Genomic DNA, 16,748 nt, shown 5'->3' with positions numbered 1-16,748 from the left:
ACCAACATGAGGCTAAGTGAGACCACTTACCTTGATGCTGGTACTTTGCAAAATTAATTGCTGCACTGAAATTCTCCTTTTCACCTTTTCAAAGTACAGAAACACTCTGGCAGTGCCCTGATCCATCCTCAACTTGAAAAGTTATTAAAAATCAACATTAGTGGTTCAATCAGCTTCTCAATGAAGTCTCTAAAGACACCTGTGTCTAAGACATCTGCATTGCTGGATCTGAGAATATAATTTCAGAGTTCCCATCTTTCCTTGCTGCCAACACTAACTGCTTTTGGTCCCTCACAGCAGAACACAGAACCAAACCTCCTTGCTCCCTTCCAAATACAGATGAGAAACACCTACCCAGTTGGTCTGTATTTTACTTTGCTACCTCATCAGTCTCATCAGCAGTGGTTTTATAACTGATTCAAATAAGAAATTTTGTCCCCAAAGTTTTTAAGTGTCTTTCTTTTTACTCCCATCAGCCCTCAGCACTGGTTCTCAGCCTCCTGTAGCAGCAGCAGGTTTTAAATTTATTTGTTACTGCTGATCACCCATCTTCCCTATTTCCACACACAGTGGTTTATTTAGGTTTTGTCACAAGCTTTACATGTCTTTAGGCTGAAATATTTTTCCTTGACTGTTTCCCAGTGCATTCAAGAATCTTTGAAATGGTGCCTTTTTTGCTCCCCATGATATGCATTTTTTTGGTGACCATTACACTATAAACGTAGGTTTCTGACCACTGTAGCTTTAGGCATTAGAAAAAAAAAGTAATTTAAAAGTTTGAAGTTACTTTTTATGGATGGGTGGCAAATTCTACTTAAACAAAGCCCATTATTGGTGCCTAAGCACTAGGGAATATTTAGGCCACTGGTTCACTTTCCTTGGTCATTCTGTTCTGCAGGGGGCAGAGCAAAGCATCCCTTCATGTTAGAACCCCAGGCAAGTTTTCAGGTGAGGTGCTCAGCCAACAGGTGAAATCAGCCATGCATTTTCTCTTGTATATTTAACAGATTCTTCTTACTTTTTACAAACCCAAGGTGTTCAAAGAGCAGCTCATCCCTCTCTATGATGGATGGGAAGATGCAGGAACATATCAAATGTCCAAATCCGTTGTGTTTCATTTTACAGCTTAGGGCTCTAATACTGCATAGTATTGGACCTGTTATTTCTAGTTTTCAGGAGAAAAATATCATTCTATGCTGCCTGAGCACTGCACTTCTTGTCCTGCTCTGCCTCCTGCTGGAGTGGAGGGACTGGGAGGATGTGTCCTTAGCAGGGGAACAGGGCAGCAGCCAATGGGATGGAGCCGGCCTGGGACACAGCTGGCACTCTGACCCCTCTGCTTACAGCAATTTCTGCTCTAACAGCCAAGAGAGGGTGCCCCTTAAATTAATAAAAGGAAGGAGAAAAGGTGAAAATGAGAAAAAAAACAGCAAAAAGAGAAAAACTGAGCATGATTTCTTAAAAGGCATTTTCTCATGTACTGAAGTGAAAGGCTAAATCCAAGTTAAAACATGGAGGTGTTTTCCAACAGTAAGATGGGGGCCAGGGACACCCCTGGAGCAAGTTGCAGTTGGCTGAATATTTGGAAGAAGTGGGTCTGCTGTGGGCCCTGCTGCTGCCCATTGCTGCTCTTCCTCCCACCCCAGCCAGTGCTTTGTCAGGAGAGTGCCTGGCACAGCCCCTCCACCCTGGCTTGGCTCAGTGCCTCAGGGTGCTGCTGCATCAGACGTGGGTAACAAACCCTCACCTGGTGCCTGTGGCAGTGTCTAGAGAGCAGCTGTGGCTTTTCCAGGGAAACCAGCAGCTCAGCCCCTCCCCAGGCTGGGAATCTGCTCGGGGAAGGGCTGGCTGTGCACAGTGCAGAACAAGCCTGCCTTTCAGTAGCAGCCATGTAAAACCATTTAAAAGGCCTTTAAGTGCTGCCAGTACCTGCCATGGCTGCCAAGTTTTATTTTTGTCACACAATTGGTGAAATTGGTTCAACTTGTGACCACGATCAGGGAAGGGAGCCCAAAAAGCAATCACAAGCACCTAATAAATAATAGTAATTAATATCTGTGTGTAGTGCTTACTCAGGATTATTTTTCTTTCAAGGATCTTTTAGCTGGTTAGCAAAAACATTCCATATTATGGTGGTCTCTCCTACAGAGGGTATTTATCATCCTCTAGTTGCACATGGCAAACTGAGAACAGCATTCCTGTAATCACTGGGGGAGCCCAACTCACATCCCACCCCATGATCCATCGTGCCTGGATGTGAGGAGACACGTGAACCACAACAGACTGCTGAATGTACACTCTGGGAAATGCTGTGTGCCTGAGTACGTACAGAAAAGAGATGAGGAAAAACCCCAAATGGTTCACACCTCCCTTCCCCTCTCCCCTTCACTTGTAGTAGCTCATTTATCAACAGAAAATGTTAAGGCACCGGTAATTCCATTTTAATGTTTTTTCTCACCTGCAGAACTGCCTGGAGTGGTTCATGTTGGGACCTGCTTTAATATTGCCTTTCTCTGGGTCATAGATGGTGGTTGCTCGCGCATAAGCTCCTCCAAGAATAAAGATGAACCCATTGAGAGTGACTGCAGGAGCATATTTGTTATCTGTCAATGGAAAGCAACACTGAGATCAGTTTTAGGCTCAGGTTTGGAGACTGTTTTTTTATTTATACATTCCCTTATTTATAGATAAGTCACGTTTCTCTAAACCTCCAAGGCTAGGGAAAGAAAAATGAGGAAACCTTTCCAGGTTTTGTTCTCCTCTCTCCAAGTTCTCAAAGGCACTTTTAAAGTTCATCACTTCTTCATCCCCCAGTATGTGCTTCCCTCTAAACTGCTAAAGAACAATTATCTTCTTCTGAAGCCTAAAGGAGTCACCAAGAAAGTTCCACAGTTATATATGAAATTAAGATGTTAGATTGTTTCAGAATTTTGAATTGCTGCAAATTTTAGCTCAGGTGCTTCCCATGCCTGTTCAGCAGCTAAGCATAGCAGAAACCCATAGCAAGAGACCCCCTTAATAATATCCAATAGTTGATACTCTTTTATATTGTGCTTTTGCTTGTGGGAATGTCACCCCTGCATTTCCAGAAGATTTTCTGTAACCTGATTTCTTTTTCACCTTTATCTGTCTCATAAATTCACCTGCATTTTTATTTTCAGATGTGTGTGTATCTCCAAGCACTCCTGTAATTTAGCAACAAACTGTGTGAGGTTAGGAGTTTGAAATTAAGCAAATCTCTCATCCTGCGTCAAGTTCAATCAGATTTTCTAAGGACACTTTAAAATTCTTGTTAGCTGTGGCATTATTAGAAATATTAGTAAAACTAATCATAAATTATTGAATAAAATAGTTCTAATCTAATTAGTTGGCTTGTCCCTTATGCTGCTAGCATGCCATATGCACATTATTAAATATGAGCCAGTTGGGCTGAAATTTCTCATGATGATGTCTGTCTTGATGAGATACAGTTTTTTAATCAACATTTCCTCGGAACCAGTCAGTAGTGCCTGGGAACAAAAGATGGGGAAATACATTCTTTGAGTTAAAATAAACTTCACAACCAGCTCTCTAAGAGGCAGGTGGCTTAGCCCTTTGGGGTGTGAAGGGCATATTTCCTGGGAGGCCATACTGGGGTCGGGGGACACATGAAAATGCAGATTTTGGAAAGGCTTTAATTTATATATAACTACAAATGGAGAATTTTCATGTGCTCAGGGAATGTTGATCCCCCCGCATCTCCAGCAAGGAATCAGACTGGACACAGTCCTGCTGGTTTCAGCCCCTGCAACCTCCTCCCAAGGGGACTTGCAGGCAGGAGCTGGAGAAGAGGTGAGATACCACCTTTACTGTGCTCTTACATCTCTGATACCAGCCTCTACATAACACCAAAGGGGTTTATATGTTCCTCCCAAAGCTACAGCATTATGACTGTGTCCTTTTAGGAGCACAGAAAAGGATGGGCTTAAACCAGATCCAGCAGCTTTATTTTGGGATTTGCTTACCTCTTGCATGGTGTGTTGTAACCCTGAGGTTCTTGTAAAACTACCTTATTCCATTAAATATTTAACAGAGATTTAATTTGACAGGAGTTAAGCAAAAGCTGATGATCATCTCCAGAAGAGAGGTATCTCCTTAATTGCAGTTTCAGCTGGTAAAACTAGAATGAAAAGAATGGTTTTGTGCTGTCTGCTTCTGTTCCAGCATGGCCATGGGGTGGTCTGGCTCAGTTCATCCCACCCCACTCTGGCATGTGCCCAGGGGGACCTACAGGGGTGAAGCACCCAGCAGGGAAACAGACAGAACCCATGATGGGGTTAAAGTTGAGTTCCTACTATGTCGAGTATCTACAGGCATATGTCAAAAAACCACGGCTGTATTAGGAAAATGTCACTGATCCTTGGGAACAGATGGCAAGAAACTAATTCATCCAGAAAATAGAACAAGGAGTATTCAGTTTCTTCACTGTGCCGCTAAGCCACTGTAATTCATCAGAAAGGCTTATCTATCCCAACAACCCGGCTCGCATCCCTTTCCAAATCAGACTTGCATATGTGACATTTTTTCCACTTAAGACACTCACCAGAAATTTTCCATATTTAATTATCACATCTTCCTGGGTGTTTTTTTTTTTTCTCTGACTGGCACTGTTTTGAAGGAGAATGAAACTCTTGCATTAAAAAAATCCTCTCAGCTCCCAAATCTCACAGGGAAATTATTTGGGGCTCCCTCACGGCAGAAACAGTGACTTCTCAGGGGACTGAATCACTGACTTCACATTTCTTTTTGTTCAAGAACGAGAGGGAAACCCCTTGGGTATTTTTATAGTGACTTTTTTTTTCCCCTTTTTGAATAGGCAGACAGTCTGATATTCTTTTTCTTTCTTTATAAGAGGCAATCATGTTTGATACTCATCAATTTTTCAATACATCTCCTATCTGTTGTCTTTTTACTGCTTTTGTCTTTTGCTCTAATTTCATAAATTGGTTATCAAGTAAGTCTGAGACACAGAAAAATCTTTGCTGTTTCTTTCAAGAAAGGAGCTGTTCACAGAAAAGTCTCTTGTTACTGATGAAGATACAGCAAAAAGACACAAGGGACACTCCTCCAGAAACAGGTAGAGAGGAAGCGGGGGTTTTGGTGTTTTTTTCTTTTGTTAACCTGGGGACAGAAATTGTTCATGGATACTGGGATTTTGGAAACCTCAAGTTTTCCTGATCCTTGGGCGTGGATGACCACCTTCAATCTTTAACCTTACTTCAACCCAGCTGCAACCCACACTCTTCCTGTGGTGGTGTCTTTTTCAGGGCTTGGCATGCTCACGCAAACTCTCAGCAGACTCCAACTTCTGTCACTGTTTGAAGTCCTTAACATGGTCCCAGTGCAAGGTAGCTGTTGGGGAGCCTAGTTTTGCAAAAGCATGTTCTGGTTGGGCTTTTTGGTCAAATGCAGCAAGCTGGAGAGAAGGTAGACAGAGCTACTGGGTGTGAACATGAGCTTCTATGTGTCAGAGGCTTCTGTGGGATACAGTGGGGCCACTGGGCATTTCAAGAAGCTGCTGGAGAAAAGGAAGACAGGGGAGAGGAAGCATGGAAACAGAGAAGCAGCCTCCTTTCCTATTCAAAGTCTAAGTGTGGAGGCTGTTTGATATAGTAATCCATTTCAGGCTGGAAAATCTTAAATGGGATTTGTCCAGGTCAGCAAACACACTTGAGATTAGAAGGCAGAATAAATGTAAATGAAATAATAGGTAAAATGTAATCTTCTCTCCAAGTGGATAACGTGGTAACATCTTTCTTCTTTTCTGTTGCTACAGGAAGATAAGCCAGTAGCTCTATTCTGTGGCAGGCCATTGGAGGAAGGAGTGCACTCCATGACAATCCTTGAGCCAGAGGCGTCCTTCACATGGGGCTGATGATTTATCCTGCTGCTGTGCTCCTTACTTAGTGAGGACAGGCTGCTCTTGGGATGTGTCTGTGGCTCTCACATCTCTCCCTACTCTACATGAACAACTAGCACAGTCCTGTTTTCCCTTCTGTGATTGCTCAAAGATCTTACACTGCCTTCCAGTAATGCACTTGGTCAGAGATTGAAGGGGCACTGCAGTGAATGGCAGCAGCACTTCATACAGAAAAAGGTTATTATAACCAAGCTAGTTAAACATTTTTATTGGGAAGAAGAATGTGGGAGTGCCACCAGTCCAGGCAGAACTCCAACCAAATTGTCTCCTGGGGAGGTTGATGCACTTGATGGAGCAGATTAGAGAAAGGAGTCTGGTTAATACAAACTAAGCCTGCTTTTAAGTGTAAGTGCCTTTTCCCCTCCTTGAACACCTTGCAGACAAACTCAAGAATGGCATGGCCGCAGGATAACCAGGAGACTGTGATCTGATCCTGAACACAGCTCGTGAGGCCCAGGTGAAGCTGCTGCATGAGCAGTGAGGGACTGGATGTCACTCTGCAGGCTCAGAGCTCTCCTGGGAGCTGATCTCTTCCAGAGACACAACTGGCTGCCAGCCCTAGGGCTTCCCCACTGACCCTTGAGCAAACCTTCCCTGGAGACCCCACAGTCGAGGGTCTTCACTTGCAAACACCACATTTTGTGTATGTGTGGTGGGCATGGCCCATGTCAAAGCAGGAGGCTCCACATGCCACCACAGGGAAGCTTTAGCATCAAATTTATGGGCACCATGTTAGTGAACTTCAGTTTCAGAGTGTTGGGAAAAGAACAGCCATGGAAATGAAGGAGAGGTAGGAGTGAAGAGGACATTAAATAAACATCAACACAAAAACACTGATTTTGGAGGGCAGAGAATAGGTAGCGAAACAGTGAGGGGTGGAAAAAGTTATTCTGAAGGGAGCACATGGCATGTACAGAGGAGAAATAGTTGAGATAGAAATTTAAGCTTAGTAGGTTGAAAAACACCTAGAACTGGCCATGGAAAGAAAAATACACTGAAGAATGAGATGAAACACTCATTGCTGTGGGACTTTCAGGTGAAAGCCAGCCATATTCCCCTACAAAAATACCAAACTATTGGCCTTGGGAGAGTGCCAAGACATATATCTGATTTTTCTTGTAAAGTCAAAAAATAAATAATTATTATTATTCATTTTATCCAAAATTAGACAGTGGGACAGTGCAGTAAAAATGCACAGATGCTTCTAGTGCTGCTTTCTAGATAGGTCTTGCATTCTTAGGTCTGTGATTGTCCCACTTTGGTCTGACATATCACTGCAGGAGAAAATGGTATGGTGAGGAACTAGATACTTGGATTAGAAACCAGAAATACTCACAGATTTTAGATCTCTGTCTCTGGCGCTCACCAGATTGAAAAATATAATAGTCATGGTAATTAAATACTGGTTTTCTTACAATCCAAAAACATTAATAAAAACTTTTAATTCCACACTGACTGTTCAGAGTATCAAAAAAAGTTATAATTTAGTGCCTTGTCATGAAGGCACAATGTGAACTAAAAGGCAGTGACCAAGTAATTAGGCTTACTTAGAATCCCTGACTTCAGCATGTCTATGGCCATCTTGTTAAATAAGACAAAGCTCAGGAAGCTGGGCATGGAATACATTTTTAGCACAGCTATATAGGACATCTTGTCCAGAAATGGAAAGGCAGATGATGCAAGTACATAGCCCTGGTTCATTTATTCATGTAGGACTTTTGTTTTTACATCTAAAAACAGGAGAAGGGAATGTGCAACGTGGTTTACTATAAACATACAATGTGAAAGCTCTGTGAGGCTCCCAGTGACATCCAGATGTGGGGTGCACTGCTGCAGGAACATCTGGCCATTCCAAGGTGGAAAGCACTGACATGGGGCAGAAGATGGGGCATTGAGGAAGGCCTTCTCCTCCCCACATGTGAATGTGTGTGACCAACACTTGTCCAAAGGCTTCCACAGCATCTGCATGCAGCGTGTCAGTGAGCCTGGGTTCATACCTACTGCTCACAGGCATCCATGTCCCAACACTTCCTGACAGCTGAAGCAGAAAGAATAAATGGGAACTGGGAGTGAATTCACTGCATATTCTTAGAATTCCAGGCAGAAGAGCAAGGGCTGAGCTGCATGGACTTCCTGTCAGTCCCCAGTCTGAATCTCTGCACAGGCAGGATGTCAGTGCCCAGCCTGCTTCACCTCCACTCAGACTGGACAAAGCAGGAGCCGTGATTGATACCAGCACTGCCTTGGGTTAGGCTGGCATGTGATGCTTTGACAAAGATGGATCTTTTGGGTTCAAATGTGTGCCACACTGCATTCAATTCACTATCATAAAACACCACACTGAACTGTGACAGGTGCCACTGGTCTAAAAATCTTCACAGAGCTTGGCTGCTTTCAATGCCTGCAGCTACCGTTGCATATCTGAGCATGCTTGAAGCATTTTTAAACTGTTGTCCTATCTGAGGTCAAAGAGGTTTCACTGATCTTTGGGGGGACTTTGGAACAACTCACCATCAGACATCTCAGTTGCCTTAGCTCAGAGGTACACCTTAGCAACTCACAAATCAGCACAAAAAGGCTCTGAGACTGTCAGAGGCATCATGGCAGTGATCATGTCAGGATTGATCCCAGCTCCATTTTGCAAAAGGCTCCTTCTACTTCCTCTTTCCTTTAGTCTGTACTGTACCTGGCACTGCATCTACTTCTTAGGGGGATACTTTAAAAATACTGGTGACACTATAGTTTCTGTAGAGCTGGAGAAATTAAAATATGTTTCCAAAATTCCCACTGCCTTGTAGTGAAGATCAGGCAATACACCAGTTCACGTTCCCAGTCATTCACCATGGTGGTGCCATTTTTCAGACTTTGTGTTATTTTAAGTTATTTGCGGGTAAATTGACGTTATACATTACCCAACAAAGAACTCCTCGTTTTATCATTTATTTTATGCCTTCAGCTTCACTAATGAACTTAGCTTACCCCAAGAAAACATAAATACCATATTTTAACTTCACGAGTATCTTTAATGTATTTTTGTACTATTAAGAAATAATAGTACAACTCTATTAGAACAATGGTTGATGAGCCCAACTCTGGATGGTTAAGACTGTTTTTTTAAGCACACATAGTGTTGACTCTGAACAAGCCCAGGGGATGATTCCTTAGCTCCTGAGGCACTTGTATTATTACGGTAAGGAAAAGGAATACGACTTGACATAAAGCACTCATTTTTTCAGGATTGTTTTTTTTTTTTATTAAAGGAGCAGCAATAGCTGTAGCCACGTGATGGAAAAAGCTGGGCAGTGGGGTTGTTTGTGCTGCTGTCTTACACAAACTTGCCTTTGGCTGGCTAAACCCTCCTGTTGGGTTCCTCACACTGTGTCCTGCCTGTGTCATGCTGTCTCCGGCTGCATGCGAGACCAGCAGCGGCTGCGCTGTCTGCCAGGGGAGGCTGTGGCCACAGAGCACCTGCCCCTCATGTCCTGATCTACCAGGACCCCCAGCAAAAGGGTTGGAATCACTGTAACAAGCTGCAATGGAAAAGCATCTTATTCAAAGTTTCTGATTATGCTCAGGCCTTACCTGAATACCTTACAGCTGTCCTTCTATGATTACTTACTTGCTACTCCTATCGCTCTAAGGCTCAGTAATGAGAAGATGTTTTTTTCAAAAATGAAATCACAGTTTCAACACCAATGGTGAAACACTGGAACTGGTTGCCCAGACAGGAAGTAGATGGCCCATCCCTGGAACTTCAAGGTCAGGTTGGACAGGTCTCTGAGCAAACTGAATTAGTGAAAGATGGTCCTTGGTTATTGCTTGGGTTACATGACCTTTAAAGGTCCCAAACCACTGTATGATTTTCTGAACTAGGAGGTGAAGGCAAACAACTCTGAAAGCAGCTTCTCTGCAATAACTGTGTGAGAGCTGTTTCTTTGGCCACTTGGGTGCAGCCAGACCGAAGGCTGGCAGAGCCCAGTGCAGAGCAGATGACCCAGGTCAGCTGTCGCCTGCAGGAGCATCCTCGCCTGGCTCAGTGCTAAACCTCATTGCAAAAAGCAGCCTAAACACTCAAGGGTGCAAATCACCACAGAAAGAAAGTAAGTTGCAAACTTCTGAGTGCTCTTCTAATTTTGGAAGGAAGTCACCACCTCTGACATTGGCTGGTACACTGGAAAACCTGGTTTCTCATCTTGCTCTTAATATTTGGTGAGCTCAAGGGCTTCATAAACTAATAAACATAGTTTTAATAAATTACGTCTTGAAGCTGTCAGCCTCTGAAGCACATATGCCTGTGGACACCACTGATAAATTCCAGTTCAGGATGCCTGTCACTTCCCACAGGACAGGCAGCATTTTAACAAACCCGTGAGTGATAATCCACTACTTGAGAAGTGCTGTGAGCCCACATGGGACAACACAGGATGCCAGCATGAAGTTTCACTGCACTTGGAGGTTTTTAAAATCTAAAATGGCTAATTGTTCATACCTAGTTAACTGATTTCTTTTCTCCTCTGCTTTGAACTCATCACTTCTAGCTCGTAACTAGTGTGCATTAATGAGCGACAATTGCCTTCAGTGAAAATCCACATAACTGCTTCTCTGGTACAGTATCCACGCATTCCTTCCACTATGTGCCAGGGATATCCCCTCCCACCCCACAACTCCTTTGCCTTCTGCAAAGGCATTCAGACCCCTGTAGCACAGAGATTTGCTGTGACACCACACACCCTTACCAATCATCGGGGACTCTATGAAACTCCACGAGTTGGTCTGAGGGATGTAGGACTGCAGGACCCCCGCGGCTCGGCCGGCCTCGTTGACCCCTCCGAAGACGTAGATCTTGCCCCCGCACACAGTGGCCGCGGCCGAGTGCACGGCCTTGGGCAGGGGGGCGATGGTCTCCCACTGGTTGGTGATGGTGTCGTACCTGGGGACGACAGCAGGAGCAGTGAGCTGAGCTCAGCAGCACTGGACAGCACAGACAGGCACAGACAGGCGGCTTGGCAAGCAGAAGGAAAGCAGAGGTGAAAATGTATTTATTTTAACATCTTGCAAATTCAGCCACTTGGTAAACTATGTAATGAATGCTTTTCTCTAAGGTTTTAAAACATGGATAGAAGCCCAGAGAAAGGTGGTTCTGTTTTCTATATATGCCTCTCAAATCTCATTATAGTCCAAGGTGCAGAAACTCGGGACATCTTTGTTGAGATGTCTTCCACTGATTAATTTCTTTTAATGAGTATACAATGAAATTATTCTTACTAATCAGTGCAGAGATATCCAATAGTGACTGTGGGCAGGCAACTGTTAATATACTTCAGTTGTTCAGCTTGTGGAACACATCTCACCTGCAACATAATGCAACATGATGGCTCCTTTTACTCCAGTTAACTGACCAGCAACTCTTATTTTGTGCCACAATAAGTTGCTTCCATTTAATTTTCAGTGTGCAAACCAAGCTACTGTGCTTCATTTCAGGATGCTGCAGCTGTCAATGCTGGAGTAAGATTTTACCATTGCATTTGTATTTGACATGAATCAAACAGAAAAGAGTATGCATGAAAGTGCTAAATTAGTTTTAAGGTCATGGGTATCTGATTTAATTAAGCCATTGACCATAAGGGATGTACAGTTAACAATCCATGGTTGAAGATTCATTTTAGACAACATCACAAATACAGGCATCCCTTTTTTTTAAAGATAATGTGGCAGGGATCCAAATAGCTGTGCTAAAATGAGTCTTGGAGACAGTGGAGAATGATGTGATTTTTAGGTTTCTGTATTTCCATGTAATGACAGATGCAGTCAAACAGGAGTTTCCTGCATAGTGATTTTTCAGAGTTGTTGACTGCCAGAACAGAAGCCCTCACCACCCATTCAGGGCTTTTGCTCTTAAAGACAGTGATATGAAATATGCGAACATGAAATGAATTGATGAACATGAACCCATCTGCAAAATATGATTTGGCAACAAGGGAATTCTCCCTCTGTAACAAGTCCCTCAAATTTTCACTGCTCAAACTTAGGGAAAATAAAAGGGAGGAATGATAAAAATGGCATAAACAGCAGAAAATAATGTGCTTAATAAAAATGCACTAATGAGTTTTCAAGTAATTTAACTGAAAGTAATTAACACACTCATAAAACTGAAGCAAAAGCAAGAGGGAGGCAAACTTCAACTAAAAAAAATTAGGAAAGTCCCTTATAATGAGCATGGAGAACTGCCTTGTATGATGCTCTAAATTAGTTACAGAGAAATTAAATTAATCTACAACAAGTGATCAAAGGAAAGAAATATAACAAGATTAAACAACATGGTGCTGGGAGCATTCACAGTGACACACCTTTACTGGGCTGATTCTTGTATCAAACCTGAGCCTGCAGATGCATTTTGACTGCACAAGCAGCTCCTCCAGGTAAGAACCACATGCTGCATTTCCTGCATTCACTCACAGCACTCATAGGGAGCAACACTCACATCCACCCAAGCAGATATGCAAAAGAATCTCACATAATATAAAGTTTCACACATTGCTTTTGGGACATACTTTGCTAACTCAGCTACTGCAGTAATTGGTAATTTAATTCTTGATGTCTTGTTAAAAAAATTGGCTATAATTGGGTATAGAATGGGAAAAACAACAGAACTGAGAACTGACCTAGCGTTCTTTCTCTTGCTCCTCCTTTAGGACCATTCCACCTGTCAACTGATACATTTTGTCTCACACCATCTACTCTGATTTAGCACCAGGAACATTTGTGGGCAGCCAAACTGGTCTGAGATGGGGGTGGTGAGCAGCCAAGTCCCTTTCCTGTTAGGGGCACAAGTACCTGGCACACTTCAGCTCCCAGGACAAGGAGATTCTTGGCAATGACTTTCTGGGTGTCCCAATATATTTTTGGGAGGAAGGGGTTATATCCTTCACATATGCTGGGGGCTGGGTATGGCTGAGGCCTGCATCCATAGGAATACTAGAGAATGGTTCAAATCACAAAAACAATCACCTTTTTTTTCTGGATGAATGTCCCTGCCTCAGGTCCCACAGACCCCATTTTTAACCCACTTCCACTGCTCTCTGTTTATGCTCTGCGATGACAGAGTTGATCTTTCTTTCCCCTACTGTCCTTCATCTGCCACCGAAAAACCAAAAATGATGAGTTCCACTTTATCTGCTGAAAGCCAAAAGCAGAAAATCTACTGGATACAGGTGCACGTGGTGAAGATTAAACCCCCACTCTTTTCTTGAAGGTCATTTGGTTTAAAAAATCAGAGAACCATAAAGCAGGTGGAAACAAGTCCTTGTTTACCTAACATGGCCAGCTAATGTGGGTTTTACATGGGCTGCTCAGTGAAGCAACTTTCTTGAGTGTCTACCCTAGTCCTGAGGCTGAAGAGGAGAAATTGATGCCTTCAAGGTTTCCCAACAGCTGTTCACCAAGTCCCTCCATCCCCTGGGAATTTACTCCTCCAGTTCACTCCATCCTTGCAAAATGGGTAGATTTGATTTCTAGTCTGTTTTGCTTCAGTTTCCACCCACCAGAAAGTTTGTTTCTTTTTCCCTGTTGGATTATAAAGCTGTCTGCTTATCAAATCTCTCTCTTTCACATATGGATGTGCAGAAAATAATAAAGTCAACTCTTTACCTTCTATGGCATAAACTAAGTAGTCTAAGCTCCTTAAGTCTCTGCAAGGCAGGTTTCCATCATTTTGGTCAATCTCAAGTCAGCTCTTAATGTTCCTTGTTCACACAAGGATTTCCACCAGATTAACTAAATTGGTTTAAAAATGAATGAAGGTGAACCTTTGTAACCTCCCAGGACAGAAAATACTGACACCTGCTTTACCTCCCTGCCCTAGGGCTTTTCCATCTGTTGTGTCATCTCTGGCACTATGATCACACCACGGCCACTGGAGCTCGTGGGGCTCCTGGCTGCCTGTCACAGCAGCCCTGCTCAAGGGCCAGCAGGGAGGAAACTGATTTAAAGAATAATCACTTTGATCTCTTTCCATTAGTCAAGCTTTGCATTCGAATCCCCTGTTTGAAGCCATAGATGGAGACATAATGTGAGCTGGCTTCAAGCCAAGCAAAGGTTTTTCTTCCCTCTCTTCCACCGCTCCCTCCTGGTGTGTCCATGCTCGTCCTTGGCCGTGGGCCTACCGAGCCCATCCAATTTGCCCAACTTGAATCTTCAAAGACATCTCCTTTTGTATTGCTGACTCCTGGTCTGCAGTCCTTGCATGCTAAGGACTCATGTGTGGTTTTACACACTTACCCTCACACTCCTTCCTCTGCCCCAGCAACCTGCCAGTCCCCAGCCCTGCAGGACACGTGTCCCCACCTGTCATTCACATGTCACTTGCACTGAGCACAGGGATCTCATCTGACTCCTGTGCACTCACTACCTGCTGATTAATGTATTATTCACGCACACCTTATATGTTTTTAGATCTCTTATAGATGTGTATATGCACATTATCTGTAAAAATAATGTATATCTGTATGTATATGTATAATTTATATACCCATAATACAACAAATTATCTGAACCCAACAGAAAATACAGCTCAGGCTTGAAGAGAGCACATGCAGAAATAAAACCTTGCTGGTTTCCACAACTCTTCACTCTTAGGATTTTTTAATCTGTGGGACTGATCTTCCCAGTCCTTCATTCATTTCATTCACCTCCTCCTTCCTCGCTCTTTCCCTACCACCTCAGTATTACCAGCAGAAAACCCTTCATTTCAAGCTGTGCCACTCGCTTCACTGCCTTCTTGACTTTTGATCTCTTCAGCACCTGAAAACAGTATTTTTTTTTCCTCCTCAGTCTCTTAATTTCTCTCCTCCGAGGGTAAACAGCCATATGTGTATCTTCATTTATTCACATTATATGATCCTTACATCATGGTCAGCCGCCTACACACTGACCATTTCTGTCAGTCTGCAAGAAATCCTTCAGTTATTTAAACATTATTTAATTATGTTTGCAGGAAAGCTTCTATTTAAACTAAAGCAGTACAGTGTCTTATTGAACTGCTCCTCAGATAATCCACATCTTTAAAATCACAATAATGGATTACCATTTTTTGCCTTTTTCCTTTTCTTCTGACAGGCATAAGAAACTATCCTAAGACAAGGCAATATATTTAATTTTCTTTCATCTAGATAAGATCTTTTAAAATCATTGAGTCCAACCACTAACCCAGCACTGCCAAGCCCACCACTAAAAACCATGTCCCTCAGCACCACATCTACATGACTGTTAAATACCTCCAGGGACAGTGACTCCAATGCTCCCCTATGCAGCCTGTTCTAGTGCATGGCAATCCTGGTGAAGAAGTCCACCCTCCTTGGGGGAGAACCCCTAATTCCTACATGATCATATCTCAGTAAAACAGTAGGTTCTGAAGCAGCTTCTAAAATGTATAAAGCTTATTCTTTACATGGATTTTTTTAGAGTCTTCAACGTATGCACTGCCAAGAAAAGTAATCTCCCAATTTTAGACAACCTTATTGCAAAAGTGCTGTCAGGTCAAGGGGATTCATCTTCTTCTGTCCTTCAAACATATAATAACCACAAAGCACCCACATTTCCACACTTCCAGTCACATACATTGTCTTGTCAGCATACGCAGCCTCCTCGGCTCTCAAATTGCATATATTACAGGGCCCATCCATTATCCAAAGACTTAGTTCGTGGATCCACTTCATTTCACCAGCTCCCAAGTCAACTCATATCTCAGAAGAAGACAGAAAGTGTAATACCTTCTCGCCTAACACCTAATGACTTGCTTCCTGTCACACAGAACCTTGCCAGAGGGGCTTGATGGAGAACTGCAGCCATGCTGTTATTTCCCTAAACACTCATTGCAAAAACATAACTTTCCCTGAACATATACCCATGCACAGCCACAAAAATGGACTTATAACTCAGCCCCTCTGGCACATGCATATTATTTTAAGATGAGTAACGAATGACTCCTATTCATCTGTTTGTGATTGATAGTCCCATATTATCCATCGAAGTGGAATTTTTGCTGCCTCCTTACAGACAAATGGCAGATAAAGGGTAAAGAATCAGCCCTGTTGAATTTGATGGGAAAACACCCGCTGTTTGAAGTGGCACCAGAATTTCTGGGTGAAGCTGCACCCTTCAGCATCAATGACACAACTGAAAGCACGGAGAGAGTGACACAGGAGCTGATGCCATAATTCATTATGAGTCCAGTGGTCCCTACTTGCTTTAATGCTTTGTAATGGTGCAGCAGATGTATTAAGTGCGGGCATGTGGTATCATGTATAGCTAAGGTGGCCTGACATTTGCTTTTAAAAAGTAAGATGCCGTAAAAAACATATTTGTAAGATTTTAACCACTTAGGATCCAATATTAGAAGAATTCCATGACAGGCAGATGGAGAACAAGAAAGAAACTGGGAGAAAATGCTATGTTCTCTGTCTTCAAAGACCCACTGTGGTGAGACACCCTTTAGACATCATCCTCTGGGTCTGCTCACTGGTGAGGTCAGGGTAAGTCACTTTGGAGTGGAGACATGCCCTTCACCACGCCAGCAGACACACGTCGGAACCTGGCCAAAGCTGGGCATGGTCACGCTTGGGCTGACTAAGCAAGCAGAAAGCAAAATGTGGTTGGGAAAGATAAGCTGCATGTGCACCAGGGGAGGTGGAAAATGGTCCACCAAGGGAGGATGTTCAGTGCCTTGCCCTTCACACTGGTGGCACAGCCCAGGACTGCATTGTGGGTCAGGCCTGGATAAGCCCCTGCACCT

The 16,748-nt window shown here is 43.2% G+C and overlaps 1 protein-coding gene across 4 annotated transcripts in view; it reads right to left on the bottom strand.

The window, feature by feature from the left end:
* The window catches only part of KLHL29 (kelch like family member 29), a 388,396-nt gene that overhangs the window by 12,068 nt on the left and 359,580 nt on the right, over nt 1-16,748 (bottom strand). For 3 of the 4 annotated variants that reach the window (XM_059842956.1, XM_059842959.1, XM_059842957.1), the window contains 2 exons: nt 10,696-10,889; nt 2,459-2,603 (listed from right to left, as the gene is read on the bottom strand). In XM_059842956.1, coding sequence (XP_059698939.1) covers nt 2,459-2,603; nt 10,696-10,889 — 339 coding nt within the window. The remainder of the gene's footprint in view (nt 1-2,458; nt 2,604-10,695; nt 10,890-16,748) is intronic. The other variant, XM_059842958.1, reaches the window with a different exon arrangement.

Source organism: Haemorhous mexicanus, chromosome 3 (genome assembly GCF_027477595.1).
Source record: "Haemorhous mexicanus isolate bHaeMex1 chromosome 3, bHaeMex1.pri, whole genome shotgun sequence".
In the NCBI taxonomy this organism is placed as follows: Eukaryota; Metazoa; Chordata; class Aves; order Passeriformes; family Fringillidae; genus Haemorhous; species Haemorhous mexicanus.
Note: the sequence above shows the minus strand (reverse complement) of the source record. Positions and strands in the feature narration are given on the sequence as shown.